Here is a 20,948-nt window from a genome sequence, read left to right as displayed (position 1 = left end):
GCGCCCTTATTGCGAATAGCGAGAATTGACGCATGCATTATGTAATCACTCATTTCTTCGCAATCATTCAACCGATTCAAGTTAAATTTTTGGATTCTGATACCTTGCTCGAATTATGTTCAAATTCATTCACCCGGTCATTTTTTCTGGGACACCCTTTAAAATCACATGCGTGTAACAAATTAGAGCTACCTCGTATCCATTCATTTGGAGTAATAACTGTATTTTCCACAGGCGCTTTTATCGAGTGAGGGGATCATTAACGATTCTGATACACATTATCTCAAATGAAAAATTCCTTTAATGGGACATTTCGTGATTTTATCATCCTCTTTTAAGTGTATGGTTCGAAAGATATCCACAAAAAAGCTTATTACCAATATTTCAGTTGAAATGAATTTCAATTGAATTTGCGAGTTACGCATAATTGTATAATTATGTATGTATATTACAGTGCTCCATATCATGCCACTGTGTTAGACTTCTCCGTAGTCCACTTGCCCATTTTGCATACTCTGGTCATTACATTTAAGCATAAAACTCTTATTTATATTGATTTGTGTGCAACTGATAGATTTTCACATCTGTATCTGATCTTTTCAGTCACCGCACTCCCTCTGTTTGTTAGCTTTTTCGGGGTTCGCTATCAATAAACTGGTAGATTCCAAAATCAGAATTGTTCAGTATTAAAGTGAGCCATTATAATTATGCAAGATAATGTTGCATTCAGTTACTTTTATTGTCACTAATTATCTGATATTTTTAACTCTTTATGACCATTTTACTATTGAATACTTTAATTTTAATAAACATCAGTATAATTTTGAGTTCAACGAAATGGGTTTATCATGACTAATAATAACATATTTTAAATAAAATTCGACTATGGCATAGTCTACTGTGTTGTAATTGTAGAAATACAAATTGGTCCTTTTTCAAACCACCGAATCTGCAAGAAAGGTTTTGTACACAAACATTATGTTTTCTAATGGCATAAAAATCTCTATAATTTTTTGATTAAGTTGTGGATCAAGAAGTGCCCCTTTAAAAGGGAATAGTCTGTTGCATGTATAATAACCTTAAAAAGTTAGCCACTAACTTGCAATATAATTCACAAACAATACACTTTCTTTCCGTATATTAATAAATAGTTTTCAGATTTAAGGGTATACGAGGTATTGTTGGTCGAAGCAGCCAAAAAATCGATTTTCATTATCTGAATCAATATATTATTGAAAAATAACACTTTGGTGTTTTGCAAAAGTTCATTCTACAAATCATATACTTTGAAAACTTGCTTAATTTATTGTTGTTAATGAGTTATGTACGTTTTACAAAAGTGATGTTGTTTCAGCCCTCTTTACAAAATAACTCAAGAACCACAGGACCTATACTATATCTGTGATATTTGAATTCTTCTACACGCTCGCTATGAATTGAGCAATGCAATTTTTGATAAAGCTCACTGTCATTCGCAAGATGCTGCGAACTACTTTTTTTGGCTGCTTCGACCAACAATACATCGTATACCCTTAAAGGTGTAGACTGCCCATGTGATCAAGTTGCACAAGCCAGTGGCCAATCATGTTGAAGTGTTTTGTGTTTCCATCATATGCACATCCGCGTAATATGTGTTTCGGTATGCTTATCAAACTAAAATCAATTATCTGCGCTGATCAGTGCTTCAAAATATTGTCCATATTTGAGACATTGCATTTTGTGAAAAATTACTCAAAATATTATGGATGTGGCATTAAAGTAAATGGAAACACAATTATTTAAACAATGCACAAAATGTACATAATATGCATTACAGAATGTAATGTTGTCATTTACAAGTAATTGCAATCATTTAATTATGATGAATTTAAAAGTAATGTAAGATACTTTCAATCCAACATAGTGAATTATTTGACAATATGCACCGACATGACAAACATGACATTTGTGTACCATAAGAAATGTCAAAATTAGGTAAAATATAATATATTAAATCAAGGTTAGTATAATATTAGTATAATATGCAAGATTAAAAACACCACTCTTGCAATAATGTACATCTAAAACAGCAGACATAAACAAGCAGCCTTCTGAGATTGTTTAGTTAGAATACTCACAAAATATGTTAGTACAAACCTCAAACCCCTTGGCTGATCCACCTTTGGAAGGGCTCCCTATTCCTTAATCATCTCTGGTTCAAATATTTTACATGAATACATTGGGCAAATGAAAAGTTAGTTTAGATAGTTTATAAAAAGAATACGTAGTTAATTTAGTTAGTTACTTCATTATCTGCAGCCAGGTATTGTCATTTGAAAATTTCTCCAGAAATTAAAGTAGACATTTCTTATACTCGCAGAAAAAACACAAGCAGACAATTAACAAAATCCGATCCGGTCCAAAAAAGAACCTTCTGTGACATAAACAGACCATTGCTATCTGACGCTGCTGACTACTCCACCCTGGGAGTCTGAAAAGACATAACGCGCCTTCCCAACGTCCTCAAACAAGGATACTTAATGGAGTTTAACTTCTTTAATTATTTCACAATTGTTTTTTAACTTACCTGATACAATGACAATGGAATACATGACCTACAGCTACCATAAACAGGAGCCAAAGCTGACCATGGTAACGATGATATCACCATAGCGATCAAAATCAATGTCAATGTTCGGTTGGCACGCCTATTCTCCTTGCGAAACTTGTCAATATGAGCAGAATTTGCTCCTGGCTGATCCCTGCCAGATTTATCTGACCCATCATGTTCTTCGTCTTTGGAGAAAGCTGGATTATCATGGGTGTTTTTATCTTCAGATGCTTTCTTAGTGACGACTACAGCCACACTTGTTGACTTGCCTGTTGTACCGATATGTTCAGCAGCAGGGAGTCGATAAGGTTTCTGCAAGATCCCAGTGCGACGGATAATCTGGTATATACGAGCGTACAGCACACATATGATGACAAAGGGAGCCCAGAAGAAAATTATTGGTGCAAATAAGAGAAATATAAAACTGTCAGCTACATACTGAGGGTAGCAACGACCTGGCAGGATATTGCGGGAGCCCTTTAGATACGGCCAGAGAAAAGATGCAAAAAGCCAGATTAGCAATGGTATGATATAGCTTATGCTTATTAGCTTTATTGCATGGCTTAGGGTCCGTCTCTTAAGATGTTGAAGAGGGTGTTCGACATGTTCCAGCGCATCCCAGCGATCGTACGCAATGGTGACAATCATTATGATACTGATGTGCATGAAAGCTTGGTTTGCATAAAGGTACACATCGCATAGCATATCGCTGAAAGGCCAATATCCAAGAATCCAATAGACTGAATATAACGGCATTGTAAATCCACCTGCAACTATATCAGATGCTGAGAGGGCCAAGATGTAATAGTTAGTGTATGTAAGAAGGCGTTTGTCTGTATAGATTATATAGAAAACAAAAATGTTGCCAACTACAGTGATGAAGCTTATGAGAGTGCTGACCACAGCAACAGTGATACTTGCTTCAAAGAGCAAACCCCCAGAATTTCTGCTACTACTACTACTAGGGCTTGGTTCGGTACCAAAAAGGGTGTCTGGCGAAAGCGTTACGAGAGACATACTTCCATCCACGTAATCCATCAGAAGACTCGTGTTATCGGCAGAAAAGTCTCAAATCGGATGAATATTATTCTCCGTAACTTTAATTGAGATGCTATGGAATGTATATGACGTTTAAATGCCTTCAAATGTTTCAATTGATTTCCGATTTTCGTTACCAGAACTGAAAACAGGTCATTCGGAAACACCACAATTATATGCTGTGATTAAAATATACGACAGTATTATGATTTCAGCTTAGCACGAACGTAGCTTGTTACGCCACGACCTGCATGAGGATACTGACGTACCGACGCCCGTGAACAACCAGGTTTTACAATAAATAGAAAGAAAGCGAATCGAATGTAATTCTTGCGCGAATTATTCGCATTCACAATTGACAGATACAAGAAAAATATTCAATTATCTACTGATTTTTTATTGTAATTCTCTAGAAATACTGATGTAAGGAATGCTCTTTTAAGCAAGAAATTTCATAGAAAAGAGATTTGTTCAAAGATAGAAGCAAAATAACAAAATCCGAAGACACTATTTACATTGAAATAAATTGACACCCCATTAGTAGATATTTACTTTACATATGAACAAATCCTTCGTTGAAGTTTATTTTTTGCAAGGGAGAAGATGTTTCTATGTGACAGGAGAAAAATAGTTTCCATTTGGTTTCTTTGATTTGTTTATCTAGATTTGTTACTTATATTGTATAGTCTGTTAGTCTTTATTTCTTCGATTTAAGTGATCGTAGCTTTAGCTGCAGTTTAAAGTTGTATTTTGCTAGCTATTCAATATAGATTTTGAAGGTTATACGCCATATAAATATGTGTAAAGTTATGTTATCTCAATGTTTCTCTGTATGATTGGATGCTGTTTTTTACTTGTTAGCTTGCCACTTAAAGATACGCCAATCCCAACATCTAACCAATGCTATACAAAGTGAAATAAAGTTTTATATTGGCGTACTATTGATGCTTAAAAGTGCTGTAAAAGAGATAATTATCTTGCATTGTACACCATCTTCACTGTGTTATGTTTCTTCCTCGCATTTTTTCTTTTTCCAATCCCTGGAATAATTTCTCCAATTCCTCTCATACATGTAATACTTAAAAACTTGACTTCCTCAAAATTTTGTTATACGAGGGTCATTCAAAAAGTTCTACTTCCACACTCGTATTTCAGCTTCTGCAAATAGTTGCCGTTTCATACTTTCACGATTATATCCTAGTATCTTATCTTGCTTGTGAGAAAATGTACTTTTAATATATTTGTTTATCTGTTGAAGGCGAAGTAAAAATTAAATCAATATTGCCACGGAAATGGAGAAAATGTGTACATAATACAGGGAAAAAATAAGTAGACCAATTTGAAGTGACCATAGAATACCATTTCGTCAATTTAAATGGCTTGAATTGAAGAACAAACAGAAAATATCGAAAGTTATGTAAAATGACAAAAAAAAGCAACCTCACTCCAACAAGAAACGATAAGATTAGATAAGAACTGTTATCAAATAATTGAACACCTAGTAAACTAATTTAAAAGTGACAAAAAGTGGTAGGGTGTTTTTATTTTTAACTTTCAGCTCTGACACAAAACTTAAAAGTCATTTCATACGTTCCCAAGCAGATTCTCATGCTCCGAAAGACCATCAGAGATAACAGTAAAAACGGGATGCTGGTATATTTTTTAAAATTAAAATGCATTTTCATTAATGGCCATCTTGCTGTTTGGCTATACATTTATTGCTGTTTAAGGTATAATCTATTAGCATAGTTATAACCCTTGCATATCGAGCATATTCGTAGGATGGATACACACCTATTTTGTTTTACGATTTTTTAGCTTTTCCATTGTATCAAATCTTATTTTGCATCCAAGGTTACATACAAAAAATGGAATGGGTATCAATATACATTTGCTGTAATTTGTAGGTGATATTCCAATGTATAATCATGTTAAATTTGAAGAAGCTATCCTTTACAGAACCAAAGTTATAAGACAGGAGGTAGAACTTATTGAATGACCCTCGTAGTTCTTCGGGAAAAAATAATTATCGCGCACCTTTCTCAACCGTTTTGGATTTACATGGCGGATCAAAAGAGCTGTAATTATACTGCCATTGGTGAAGCATCAACTAGGCCGGTTCAGTTTAGTTCAGTTTTATTTCATCAAATTCCATCCATACAAATAAATACAATATAAAAAAAAGCAAACATCGTATAATATGGTGAAAATAATGAGGATGCCACTGAACGCAGAGCGAGTTGTTGTGGCACCTTTGCAAAAGTTAGTCTGGTCTACATTGCCTAACAGCGACAGCCAAATTTATATTCAAAGTAATACAATTCTGTGCCATCCTTAGGAAAAAAAAGGGTTACGAAAATGATCTGATATCCTGTCATGGGCGATATTGATTCTTTCGTTGATTTATACCCATGTTTGAATATTTGAATATTTGAAGCCAGATGACCTTCTTCGCTGCTTATTAATGTAATTTCAATTATCTCTGCTGATCAGTTCCGCAAAATAATGTAGCTTTGAGCCATTGCAGTTTGTAAAAAATAATGTACATTATATACATTAGTTATACAGAATGTAATATTGCTATTATCGATGCAAATCATTTAATTATGGCAAATTTAAAAGTAATGTAAACAGTACGATATTTTCAATCCAGCCAATCTGTTGCCATACGAATATGGGCTTCTTAGTGTTTTGATAATGTTGGTATAATAATGATTTATTTGACAATATGCACTGACATGACAACCACGACATTAGAGATCCATAAGAAATGTCAAAATCGGTAAATATAAAATATAAAATCAAGGTTAGTTTAATATTAGTAAATACCACTCTAGCAATCATGCACATCAAAAACAGTAGCCATAAACAAGAACTAATTTCATGTCATTCTCCAGTTCTGAGATTGATTACTAAAATACTCACAAAACATGTTAGTACAAACCCCCACCCCCTTGACGGATCCCGGAACGGATACGCCTCTGGAAGGGTGCCCGAGCTGGATTACTGGCAGGGCTCTTTTCCTTAACCGCCTTCGGTTATATATTTAACATGAATACAAAGTTTTGAACATTGTGCAAATGAAAATCAAATTAGATAAATCAAAAAGAATACTTAGTTAATTAGTTAGTTACATCATTTGAGAATTTCTCCGGAATTAAAGTAGACGATGTCTTATCCTCGCTTCTAACGACTCCGCACAGGGAATCTGAAAAGACATAACACGGCTTCCCAACATCCCCAAACACTGATAGGCAATGGATTTAACTTCTTTAATTATTTCACAATTGATGTTTAACCTACCTGATACAATGCCAAAGGAATACATGAACTACAGCTACCATAAACAGGAGCCAAAGCTGACCATGGTAACGATGATATCACCATAGCGATCAAAATCAATGTCAATGTTCGATTGGCACGCCTATTCTCCTTGTGAAGCTTGTCGTTATGAACAGAATTTGCTCCTGGCTGATCGCTGCCAGATCCGTCTGATGCATCATGCTCTTCGTCTTTGGAGAAAGCTGGATTATCATTAACATTTTTATACTCAGATGCTTTCTTAGTGACGACTACGGCCATGCTTGTTGACTTGCCTGTTGTGCCGACATGTTCAGCAGCAGGGAGTCGATAAGGTTTCTGCAAGATCCTAGTGCGACGGATAATCTGGTATATACGAGCGTACAGCACACATATAATGACAAACGGAGCCCAGAAGAAAATTATTGGTGCAAATAAGAGAAATATAAAGCTGTCAGCTACATACTGAGGGTAGCAACGACCTGCAAGGATATTGCGGGAGCCCTTTAGATACGGCCAGAGAAAAGATGCAAAAAGCCAGATTAGCAATGGTATGATATAGCTTATGCTTATTAGCTTTATTGCATGGCTTAGGGTCCGTCTCTTGAGATGTTGAAGAGGGTGTTCCAGCGCATCCCAGCGATCGTACGCAATGGTGACAATCATTATGATACTGATGTGCATGAAAGCTTGGTTTGCATAAAGGTACACATCACACAGCATATCACTGAAAGGCCAATATCCAAGAATCCAATAGACTGAATACAACGGCATTGTAAAACCACCAGCAACTATATCAGATGCCGATAGAGCCAAGATGTAATAGTTAGTGTATGTAAGAAGGCGTTTGTCTGTATAGATTATATAGAAAACAAAAATGTTGCCAACTACAGTGATAAAGCTTACGAGAGTGCTGACCACAGCGACAATGATACTGGCTTCAAAGAGCAAACCCCCAGAATTGCTGCTGCTACTACTGCTGCGTGAAGTTTCGGTACCAAAGAAAGTGTCTGGCCAAAGCGTTACGAGAGACATACTTCCATCCACGTAATCCATTAGAAGACTCGAGTTATCGACAGCACAGTCTCAAATAATCGGCTAAATATATTCTCTGCAACTTGAATTGAGATGCTATGAAATATATAATGACGTTTAAATGCCTTCAATTGATTTCAAATTATCGTTTCCAGAACTGAAAACAGGTCATTCGGAAACACCACAATTCTATGCTGTGATTAAAACATACGACAGTATTATGATTTCAGCTTACCACGACCTGCACGAGGATACTGACGTACTGACGCCCGTGTACAGCCAAGGATTACAATAAATAGAAAGAAAGTGAATCAAAAGTAATTCTTGCTCGAATTATTCGCATTCACAATTGACAGATATAAGAAAAACATTCAATTATCTACTAATTGATTTTTTTATTGTAATTCTCTAGAAATCAAAACTATGTTATAGTAAAAAAATTCTGATGTAAGAATGCTCTTTTAAGCAAGAAATTTCATAGAAAAGAGATTTGTTCAAAGTATAATCATCATGTTCAAAGATAACAAAATCCGAAGATACTATTTACATTATTTACCTTGAAATAAATTGACACCCCATTAGTAGATATTTGCTTTACATATGAACAAATCCTTAGTTGAAGTTTATTTTTTGCGAGAGAAGCTATTGCTATGTGACAGGAGAAAAATACGTAGTTTCCATTTGGTTTCTTTGATTTGTTTATCTAGATTTGTTATTTATAATGTCTGGTACTCTTTATTCCTTCGATTTTTAAGTGATCGTAGCTTTAGCTGCAGTTTAAAGTTGTATTTTGCTTGTTATTCAATATAGATTTTGAAGGTTATATGCCATATAAATATGTGTAAAGTCATGTTATCTCAATTTTTTCGGTGTAGGATTGGATGCTGGATTTTACTTATTTGCTTGCCATTTAAAGACACGCCAATCCCAACATCTAACCAATGCTAAACAAAGTGAAATAAAGTATTATATTGGCGTACTGTTGATGCTTAAAAGTGCCACCGAGCAGTTGAGATAATTATCTTGCATTGTACACCATCTTCACTGTGTTATGTTTCTTCCTCGCATTTCTTTCTTTTTCCAATCTCTGGAATAATTTCTTCAATTCCTCTCATACATGTAATACTTAAAAACTTGACTTCCTCAAAATTTTGTTATACGAAGGTCATTCGAAAAGTTCTACTTCCACACTCATATTTGAGCTTCTGCAAATAGTAGCCGTTTCATACTTTCACGATTATATCCTAGTATCTTATCTTGCTTGTGAGAAAATTTACTTTTAATATATTTGTTTATCTGTTGAAGGCGAAGTAAAAATTAAATCAATATTGCCACGGAAATGGAGAAAATCTGTACATAATACAGGGAAAAAATAATCAATTTGAAGTGACCACAGAATACCATTTCGTCAATTTAAATGGCTTAAATTGAAGAACAAACAGAAAATATCGAAAGTTATGTAAAATGACAAAAAAAAAAGCAACCTCACTCCAACAAAATCCGTTGATTTTTAGCAAAGAAACGATAAGATTAGATAAGAACTGTTATCAAATTTAATGTTTTTCTTTAAAATGCCCAAAAGATATCTGTACAGAAATTGTCTGTATAGATAAAAATAGCTATGTGGAAGTATTTTAAACCTGCTATGGAAATGACACTTGGTAATTGAACACCAAGTAAACTAATTTAAAAGTGACAAAAATGGTAGAGTGTTTTAAAAGTGACAAAAAATGGTAGAGTGTTTTTATTTTTTAACTTTCAGCTCTTAAAAGTCATTTCATACGTTCCCAAGCAGATTCTCATGCTTCGAAAGACCATCAGAGATAACAGTAAAAACGGGATGCTGGTATATTTTTAAAAAATTAAAATGCATTTTCATTAATGACCATCTTGCTGTTTGGTATAATCTCTTAGCATAGTTATAACCCTTACATATCGAGCATATTTCGTAGGACAGATACACACCTATTTTCTTGTAATTGTTTTATGATTTTTTTTACCTTTTCCATTGTATCAAATCTTATTTTGCATCCAAGGTCACCTACAAAAAATGGAATGGGTATTGATATACATTTGCTGTCATTTGTAGGTGACATTCCAATGTATAATCCAGCTAAATTTGAAGAACTATCCTTTGCAGAACCAAAGTTATAAGACAGGGGTTAGAACCTATTGAATGACCCTCGTAGTTCTTCGGGAAAAAATAATTATCGCGCACCGCAACCGTTTTGGATTTATATGGCGTATTTTTACAGAGGATCAAAAGAGCTGTAATTGTGCTGCCATTGGGCCGGTTCAGTTCAGTTCAGTTCTATTTCGTCAAATTCCATCCATACAAATAAATACAATATAAAAAGCTTTTACAAACATCGTATAATATGGTGAAAATTATGAGGATGCCACTGAATGCAGAGCGTGTTGTTGTGGTACCCTTTACAAAAATTAGTCTGGTCTACATTGCTTTACAGCGACAGCCAAATTTATATTCAAATATAATTCTGTGCCATCCTTAGATTTTTTTTTTTTTTTAAAAGGTTACGAAAATGATCTAACATCCTGTCATGGGCGATATCGATCCTTTCGTTGATTTATTTTTGCCAGTTATATCCATGTTTGAATATCTGAAGCTAGATGATACTCTTCGCTGCTTATTAAAGTAATTTAAATTATCTCTGCTGATCAGTTCCTCAAAATAATGTAGCTTTCCTTATTTGACCCATTGCATTTTGTAAAATAAAAATTCCCTTTAAAAGGGAAGGCCAGCCTCAATGCAGAAGAGGTCTTGTAAATAGTTTGGGTCACCGTGAAAGGCATTTTTAGGATCACGCTTACATCCATGTTACATGACAGTTCACCAAACCATCAATGGTGAGAACATGCACACTGAAACAGCAAAAAGCATTAACTCCTATAACTCCTGTCAACTCTTTAATTCATTACTCCAAATTGTTTTGTATTTTTGTCTTTACTGCTTTTTACCCATGCTTATTATTAAAATCAAGAAATACACTGCAGTTGTTAGTTAATTCGCTATGTAAACTCAACTTACATGCACATTTTATTTTAAAATGATTTTATATTATTTCGCAATGTATAGTTTACTATAAAGTACAGCGTGTCCCAAAAGTAACTTAACATTGTGAATTGGCCATATCTCAAATATTTCCTACTTCATACCAAAATGGAGAACATATTCATATAGATTGATCTTTTAGAATTATTCTGATACCAAAAACGGCATTATTGATGACCCTTTGACCTTAGTGTGCGACTGTACATATGTGTGTATCAAACCCACAAAAGCAAGCTCATGTGTTCTTTGTTCAAGAACATGAATGATGTGCTTCCCTGAACAATAGAGTTGGTTCACTCACTGCGCACGCTACATTTAGGTATGCACATTCATGGATTACATGGCTTAGCGTAAGCGTGACTGCTGTTTTAGATTATAATTAGGACATATTGACAATATTAAACTTTACTTTAAAACAGTTGAAGTGAAGATGAATTTCCTATAGATCAACGGATTCAGGTCGTATGGTTCTTTGCCGAGACAAAGTCGGACAAACGCACTGAAGCAATGTTTAAGGAACAGTTTAATGTAAATTATGCACTACCCAGCCGAAATACAATCCAGCAACTAGTGCTGAAATTCCTATCAACTGGATCTGTTCATGATCTACTTCGGGCAGGGCGTGGAAGAACAGGAAGATCGGCTACAAACATTGATGTCATACGAAGAGCGGTGGCGAAAAGCCGAAGGCGATCAGTACGTCGACTTTCAATGGAGAACAACGTACCGCGTACAACTGTTCATCGAATCCTCAGAAAAGATCTTAAGTAGTTTCCATATAAAACCCAGATAAAACAGAAAATGAAGATTACGCATTGAAAACAAACAAACAAACAAACAATCAAACAAACACAGCCAAATTAAACAAAACATATTTTAAAATGATAACACGTTATATCGTGTTCACGTCTCAAATGACGAGACTTATTTTGCGTTTATAAAAGTGGGTTTTACGGTAAGGTAGATATCCATTAATTTCATTCCAAAGGGTCATAGCCACATAGGCATGTTTGATATCATAACATTTCTAAAAGAATTATCTACATACTGTGCAATTTTTGTAACAACACTATTAACCCAACGCAAGTTATGGCAAATTCACAATGTTAAGGGACTTTTGGGACACCCGGTATATAGATAGTGGCAAGCACATGATAAAAGGACTGATCATTCACTACAATCTTCACTTTTAAACTGTATTTTTTTAATGTGCTGATTGTTAGTCCGAAACTCCTGCAAAGCTATGGACATGGCATCTTACCTACTCCATTCTGTAATAGTCTGCATTGTGTGTTTTCTCAGTCTTCAATCATTTTGTTGAATGTAATTTTATGAATCAAATAAAAAAGATAGAAAGTGGCCTCACTTTAGTTATGTGTCATTTTACAGTATTTATAATTTATAAAGTAAGACAATAATTTATTTATTTTCTATAAGTGCATGCCAAAATATGGGATATATTGTTGAATATTATAGCTAACCCCTAAAAACTTTATTTTCCATCGGATTTTTCCCGTTGAAAAGACAAAACTAATGTGAAAGATAGCAATAATATCATCAATAACATTTTGAGTCAATTTTACCCATAAAACGATACAGGATAGGATAGATAATTACTTTGAATTCAATGTGGTCCATATAATGAAGATTTTGATTCTACAACATTATTAGATCTGTTATCAACATCAATTATGCACTCACAGGCAACCAAACATCATGCTATGCTCAGTAGTCCACTGATATGACCTTGTTCCAGTGATCATTCCCCGCTAATTACTAATTGTTGACCATGTCATTTTTTTGATATGCTGATTGCTGAACAAGTTTATGTTTAAATGTGTAGGCCTAACCTATGATAACTTTTTAAGTCATAATTTAATTCAAACATAACTTTGGCAATACTCAATCGTTTTCGTTCGTTGAAACGGCAAAACATACTTTCCTTTCCTTGCAAATCGAATTAGCAGACATCAAAAACATTTCCACCACAAGAAGTAAAAAAAATAATTCATACCAATAGAAGAAGGCTATAATCTTAGCTAATCTTTAGTGTACACAAATCCCATCTCAGAATTAGATACCAGCCCTATGGGCTGGCGAAAATAACAAAATGTACATTATATGATACATTAGTTATACAGAATGTAATATTGCCATTATCCATGCAAATCATTTAATTATGGCGAATTTAAAAGTAATGTAAACAGTAAGATACTTTCAATATAACCAATTTGTTGCCATACGAACATGGGCTTCTTATTGTGTTGATTTTATACGTAATGTTGGTATAATAATGATTTATTTGACAATATGCACTGACATGACAACCACGACATTAGAGATCCATAAGAAATATCAAAATAGGTAAAATACAATATATAAAATCAAGGTTAGTTTAATATTAGTAAATAACACTTAAGCAATAATGCACATCAAAAACAGTAGCCGCAAACAAATGTTTTTTCTTACGAAGCTATTAGCTGTTGAACAAAGGTTGTTCAGCGATTATATAACAATGTCGCATTGATTGATTGGTTATTCAGGCGTTTCATAAGGATGATAGCTACGGTCACTTCACGTTTGCCTTTCAGCTTGGGCGGACCTGTAAATTTTCTAGATCTCAACAGAAAGAAGTTAGGTTTCGTTGGGCAAGCTAACCTAGCTTTTCCCTTGGTCTGGTACGTAGGCCTAAGGATAAGCCTTTATCCTGTATCCTGTATCCCGTAATTCAGCACAATACTAAGTCCGGAGCTTCACTAATTGTAACAGAAACCATTTAATCACCATTCATTTCAGAAAAAAGTATATTAAAAACATATTAAAAGTCCCAAAAAGTGCAAGTAGTGGAACAGTGCCTAATTTGCATAAATCCAAAATGGCCGCTTATGCAGGGATGGAATTTCAAATTTGGTCAATTGATGTTAAAAACCATACTAATGTATTCATTTCGTCATAAGGATTTAGAAAAGTATAGCTTGACCTATCTAATTCTATCCAAATCTATCAGAAATTTCCTTTGAAGTAAAACAGAGCAGCAATCGATATAAAGTGGTCGTGGAAATCGGAGCATTCGCAAACGTCATTTTTCAAACTCTCAAGTGCCGTATGCTCGACAAAAATGAACATAAACAAATATATAAAATGAAAACGAACCAAAGAACCTCAAGACTTAAAAAATTAATAACAAAAGACCTCTCTGTGACATAGACAGAGCACCAACCAGCTATTTCAGATTTGACGCTGCTGAAGCTTCCACACAGGGCGTCCAAAATGACATAAAAGGCATTAACAACTAGCTCAAACGAAGATGTCTGATGAATTTTAACGTATTTAATTAGTTTTACATTGTTGCTTAACTTACCTGATACAATGCCAATGGAATACATGAACTACAGTTACTATACACAGGAATCACAACTGACATTGGTAATGATGATATCACCATAGCGAGCAAAATCAATGTCAACGTTCGATTGGCGCGATTATTCTCCTTGCGAAACTTGTTGTTCTGAACAGAATTTACTCCTGGCTGATTCCTGGTAGATTTGTCTGGCGCACCATGTTTTTCGTCTTTAGAGAAACCTGGATTATCAATGGCGTCTCGATCTTCAGGTGCTTTCTTAGTGACGACTACAATCACGCTTGTTGAATTGCCTGTTGTACCGACATGTTCAGCAGCAGGGAGTCGATAAAGTTTCTGCAAAGCTTCAGTGCGACGGATGATCAGGCATATGCGGGCATATAGGACACATGTAATGACAAAGGGAGCCCAGAATAAAATAAAAACCGAAAATAAAAGAAATGTAAAGCTTTCAGCTACAAACTGAGGGTAACATAGATCTGGCAGGATATTGCGGTGGCCCTTTAGGTACGGCCAGAGAAAAGATGCAAAAAGCCAGTATATCAATGGTATGATGTAACTTATACTTATTAACTTCATTGCATGGCTTAGAGTCCGTCTCGTAAGATGTTGAAGAGGGTGTTCCAGTGCATCCCAGCGATCGTACGCAATAGTGGTAATCATTATGATACTGATGTGCATGAAAGCTTGGTTTGCATAAAGGTACACATCACACAGCATATTACTGAAAGGCCAATATCCAAGAATCCAATAGACTGAAAATAACGGCATTGTAAATCCACCTGCAACTATGTCAGATGCAGCGAGAGCCAAGATGTAATAATTAGTGTATGTAAGAAGGCGTTTGTCTGTATAGATTATATAGAAAACGCAAATGTTGCCAACCACTGTGATGAAGCTTACGAGAGTGCTGACCACAGCGATAATGATACTTGTTTCGAAAAGCAAACCCACATAATTGCTGCTGTTACTACTACCGGTTGAAGTTCCGGTTCCAAAGGAAGGTGTTGCAAGAGGCATGTCTTCATCCACATTATCCATTAGAAGACTTGTGTTATCAGCAGAACCTTCTCAAATAAAGTAAATCGGCTGATTATATTTCCCGTATTCAGGCCAAGAAAAACATTGGGAAAAAATGGTTTGTTTGCTCTTTGAAGGTTTTAAAAAAGAGGTCGATTTTTGTTTGTTTAGAGAACGAAGAAAATATTCTTAATATACAAAAAATTACAACTACTTAACTTATTGTTCTTAATGCCCCGGCTACTGTCAAATTAAATTCAAAGTTTTAAAAAGAAGTAATATTGGGAGCTTTCTTTCACAGCAGCACTGTACAAAATAAAATGTTTCAATACTGATATCTTCCAAGGTTTTTCTGTGACACAGTACACAAATAAAACATAAAATTATAAGTCTACATACTCATCCTATATATTTGATAAATATCTGAACCTTTTTGAACGATTTTAGCCAATTTTATAGCTTGGAACCTAACATGTGTAGCGTATATACACCAAACAATGCTAAAAATTCGTGACATATCATTATAAATGAAATACGATGGTAATTTTGTCCCTTATTTGGTGATTTCTGATACAGATCATTTCAAACACATACGTTATGGGGTTTTTTACCATGAGAAAAAAAATCTGTTTACCTTTAAAATAAAATAAAAAGCAGGCGACTTTTAATTTTCGGGTCGGTCGGGAAAGGACAAACAAACCTCTTTTTTAAGGCCTAACATGACCTGAGAAGCTTTAACAGATAGAGTGCGCTTAAATGCTTTTAATTGATTTCCGATATCCATTATTTATGACGGAAAACACTTCATTTGAAAATCACAATATTTTGCTATGATTAAAAAAACACGACAGCATATAACATGTATAATAAGACTTATCTGTGTCGGAATACTGACGCAAGCGTCCTAACATGGCCTGTGAGGCTTTTACAGGTATACTGCACTAAAATGTTTTCAATTGATTTCCGATATCCCTTATTTATGACGGAAAACACTTCCTTTGGAAACCACTAAGGGAAGGGGTATGAGCGTTTGGACAGTATTTTTGTGAGACATGAGAGCACATCAGAAATATTGAATTGCATTCTGAATACGAAGAATGTCCTTCTGATATCGAATAATTTTGATTTGTTTTTTAAATTCGCAATATAATACAAATGGCAAATGATATTTGATATTTAACTGTCCTCGAAGTAAAGATATGGATTTCCCCCAAAACGCAAAAAAAGGGGGGAAGTGTATATCTTCAATATGAAAGGTCAAAACTTTCAATTGATCGTCGGCTTTTCCTCCCAGCTGCATACACTTTAAGTACATATCATTAGATTTATAAAGTTTACTTCGAGGACTGTTACATATCAAAATTTTTAAAGATATCAAATATTAATAATTTTTCATAAAATTTGTATTATATCGCGAATTTCAAAAATTCAAACTTATTTGATATCAGGACATTCTTCGTATTCAGAATTCAATTTCATATGTTTCATGTGCCCTCACGTCCCACAAAAATACTGTCGAAACGCTCATTCCAGAGCCCGTAAAAACAAAACAGCATAATAACTAAAAACCTACTGTAATGAATGCCCTATTTAGCAGGTGATTAACGAAAAGAGACCTATACAAGCACATATAATTATTATAGGTATTAATCAAATTATGCTCATTGCTAGAAGATATATTTACAAGTGTAGATGCGAGCAGTCTAAGCTCTCTTATGATGGTTGTTGATACCTTGAAGCTTGAACATTTTTGTGCACAAAGAAAATTGAAGTTGGATTTGCATTTTAAAAAGTGGGATCCCTTTCTCAGTTTGTTGTGATGCATTATATCTTCGATATCTTAGTAGCCTTTATTGTAGTTTTATATGTATACTGTTAAGGTGGTGCTGCACCCCTGGCCAATTTTGTGCCTATTTTTGCATTTTTTCTCCAAATTTGTTGAGAGGAATGCAAGGATGGTCACGGGTTTGTCAGGGGATGTGGTGCCACCTTAAATCCATAAAAGTGTATTGGAATTTTTTTTAATTCATATTAATTTCATGACCCCGTTTATATGCTTGTCTCGGCCCGGTGGTGAATATTGTATTGTATTATATTACCCCTCTGGAACTTGTCTGTATTGTATATTCTTATTGTATATTCTTTTTGTGCTTGTATTGTATCATTATTGTACTGTTTTATTTGCAACGCATGAAATGATTTAAATAAAAGCCCGTTTTCGGGCATGAAATACAAAAACAATTATCATTATGTTCAAATATAGAAGCAAAATCCGATAAAATTATTTGCATTGTAATACATTTAAATTAATACAGAGCGGATACCAAATATTAGACAAGTAAAAACATTACCAAAATCACAAATGTTATTACTTTGTTTTAATTAAATTTCTTTTCTTTTCTTTTGTTTTGTTTTGTAGTACTAAATAAGCCAATGTAAAGATACCCATCATCGTTTACATTAATATCCTCCAATGTAATTATTACCACATCAAAAATCGATGAAGGTCCAGATTCTACAAAATCAGCATTTCTTAAATAATTTCTCCATCCTGTTACTGACAACTACTTGCTCAACAAGTAAATCATACAAATATATAAATAAAATGCCAGATCTCGAAATATCGTCTCGACGTCAATGTTGCAGTAAATGAACATGATGAAGCATACATGTAGGTTGTAAACGTTTACTTGTGACCATGGTGACCTTCGCTTATTTGTTGCTTATTAGAACTTTTAAGTGATCTTAAAAGATCCACAATGCCCGACTGTATTAGTTTATTTTAATGCATTCGGTGTTGTTGCCTCCATAGCGTGAACGATTCTTAAATGTTTTCATCTACAAACCAGGCCTGCAATCCAGAAACCCTGATCACTCTGAAACTTTCGTCCTCAACGGTTTTCTATGGCAATTTTCACAAAGTATTTTTACACCGGTATTCCCTTCCCAACCTGCTTTAATGGTAGACGAGGTATTGTTGGTCGAAGCAACCTAAAAATCGATTTTCATTATCTAGATCACTATATTATTGAAAATTAACACCTTGATGTTTTGCAAAAGTTCATTCTACAAATTGTATACTTTGCAAACTTGCTTAATTTATTGTTGTTAATGAGTTATGTACGTTTTACAAAAGTGTTGTTGTTTCAGCGCTCTTTACAACGTAACTCAAGAACCGCAGCACCTATAAAAGTATCTCTGTGATATTTTAATTCTTCTACGCGCTCGCTATGAATTGAGCAATGCAGTTTTTGCCAAAACTCACTACCATTCGTAAGATGCTGTGAACTACCAAATCACAACAGTTTAAAATAATTAATAACCTTAATCATGTTAATCAAATGGACAGCGCTGAATTTGAACCCAAGATTTCGATTTACCTTAATACCCTACAATTACTGCTTCACTTACCTGATACAGTGCCAATGGAATACATGAACTACAGCTAACATAAACAGGAGCCAAAGCTGACCATGGTAACGATGATATCACCATAGCGATCAAAATCAATGTCAATGTTCGATTGGCACGTTTATTTTCCTTGCGAAATTTGTCTTCATGAGAAGAACTTGCTCCCAGTTGTTCGCTGTTAGATTTGTCTGGCATATCATGTTCCGCGTCTTTGGTAAAACTTGGGTTATCATGTGCATTTTCATCTTTAGATGGTTTATTGAAGACGACTTCACTCATGCTTGTTGGATTGCCTTTTGTACGGGCATTTTCAGCAGCAGAGAGACGAGTCAGTCGATAATGTTTCTGCAAAGTCGCAGTGCGCCGGATGATCTGGTATATACGAGCGTACAGCACACAAATGATGACAAAGGGCGCCCAGAATATAATAATAGGTGCAAATAAAAGAAATAAAAAGCTGTCGGTTACATACTGTGGGTATAGTAGCAGCGACCTGGCAGGATATTTCGTGAACTTTTCAGATACGGCCAGAGAAAGGATGCAAAAAGCCAGATTAGCAACGGTATGGTATAGCTTATGCTTATTAGCTTTATTGCATGGCTTCTAGTCCGTCTCTGGAGATGTTGGAGAGGATGCTCCAGCGCATCCCAGCGATCGTAAGCAATAGTGACGATCATTGTGATACTGATGTGGATGAAAGCGTGATTTAAATAAAGGTACACATCGCATAGCATATCGCTGAAAGGCCAATATCCAAGAATCCAATAGACTGAATATAACGGCATCGTAAATCCACCTGCAACTATGTCAGATACAGAGAGAGCCAAGATGTAATAATTAGTGTACGTAAGAAGGCGTTTGTCTGTATATATTATATAGAAAACGCAAATGTTGCCAACTACTGTGATGAAGCTTACGAGAGTGCTGACCACAGCGACAATGACACTTGCTTCGAAGAGCAAACCCATGCTGCTGCTTCTGCTACTTTTTGAAGTTTCAGTACCAATTATGGATGTCGTTAGGTTTGGCCATAGAGTCAAAATCTCCTCGGGATTCATTACAAAATTTGCGGCAAAACAGTCTCAAATAATGAAAACCAGTGATGGGTTGAAACTGATACGCAAACGACCTGTCTTTTAATTGAACGCGAACACTCTGTATCTTGAAATTTAAACCACAATAGTAAACATATCACTATTGAGTTTAGCACGAACTTATTACGCCACAGTCTGGCACTCTCAATTACAACTGACTGACCCTTATTATGAATAGCATTGTTCCAAAAGTGTTTGATATAGCATTTACCCATGATCCATGCAAAATAATGTGTAAGATATGATACAGGGTGTTCCAATTCTTAATGTCAAGTTTTTAATAGCGCAATCGGTAAAACGTTAGATTCCGATACATTCGTGTTTGACAATGTGAGTTCGCGCTTTCGTCTCGGTTACTCATATAATAACTCGGGGAGCTGATCTTAGCTGCTATGGTTTATTGTGGTATGAATGGGGTGTGCTCTTCTTTGCTGCAAGTCCTTGAATGTAAATAGTTTATATGGTGTGTCTTAGACCTCAGTGGTCAGCAAATTCAGGTAGTGAGGCTTTTGGTTTTATGTCTGTGCGTAGTGCTTTTGAAAAAGTGTTTTAGTTAGTATATGCTGCATTTGAAAGCTGTTGAATGGGAAAGACCAATTGACTGAATAAATTGAGCAATGCGTTGTTGTGCATTATATTAAGTTCATCATATTGCAACTATAAGGCTGAATTACATGCTAAATTAAAAAACACACTTATGAAATATGGACAAACAATTATTGCACTTACAAAATGTTCATATTAATTATAAATATCGCACAAACATAGATAAGATGGTCCTTACAATCTCGAAAGATTATCTAAAACAAACCAATGTAAAAAAGCTGTCAAGTTAAGGCACTATAATATGTATTGTAATCATAAAAACAAGAAACTTGTATTGTGGGCTAATTATTAGGACCATGCTAGTCAAATCACGTACGTAAAGAGAAAGCGAGAAAAACAATTACAATTAGTATCGTATAAACTGTTCGGCAAACTTTGCAAATCATCAATGCTCTGACAGCCCAGGCAATACGGTATGCT

The 20,948-nt window shown here is 34.8% G+C and overlaps 2 protein-coding genes across 2 annotated transcripts; both read right to left on the bottom strand.

The window, feature by feature from the left end:
* Positions 1 to 6,922: 6,922 nt before the first annotated feature.
* On the bottom strand, positions 6,923 to 7,984 carry LOC140149608 (muscarinic acetylcholine receptor M1-like). Its single transcript, XM_072171688.1, has one exon. The coding sequence runs from the start codon at positions 7,982 to 7,984 to the stop codon at positions 6,923 to 6,925; it is 1,062 nt and encodes a 353-aa protein (XP_072027789.1).
* Positions 7,985 to 18,798: 10,814 nt separating this feature from the next.
* On the bottom strand, positions 18,799 to 19,796 carry LOC140149607 (muscarinic acetylcholine receptor DM1-like). The gene is given in 2 exon segments (XM_072171687.1): positions 18,799 to 19,311; positions 19,314 to 19,796. Coding segments are annotated over 2 exon segments (996 nt in total).
* Positions 19,797 to 20,948: the final 1,152 nt, after the last annotated feature.

Source organism: Amphiura filiformis, chromosome 4, assembly GCF_039555335.1.
Source record: "Amphiura filiformis chromosome 4, Afil_fr2py, whole genome shotgun sequence".
Taxonomy (NCBI): Eukaryota; Metazoa; Echinodermata; class Ophiuroidea; order Amphilepidida; family Amphiuridae; genus Amphiura; species Amphiura filiformis.
The sequence above is the reverse complement of the archived record's forward strand: the minus strand, read 5'-3'. Positions and strand labels throughout refer to the sequence as shown.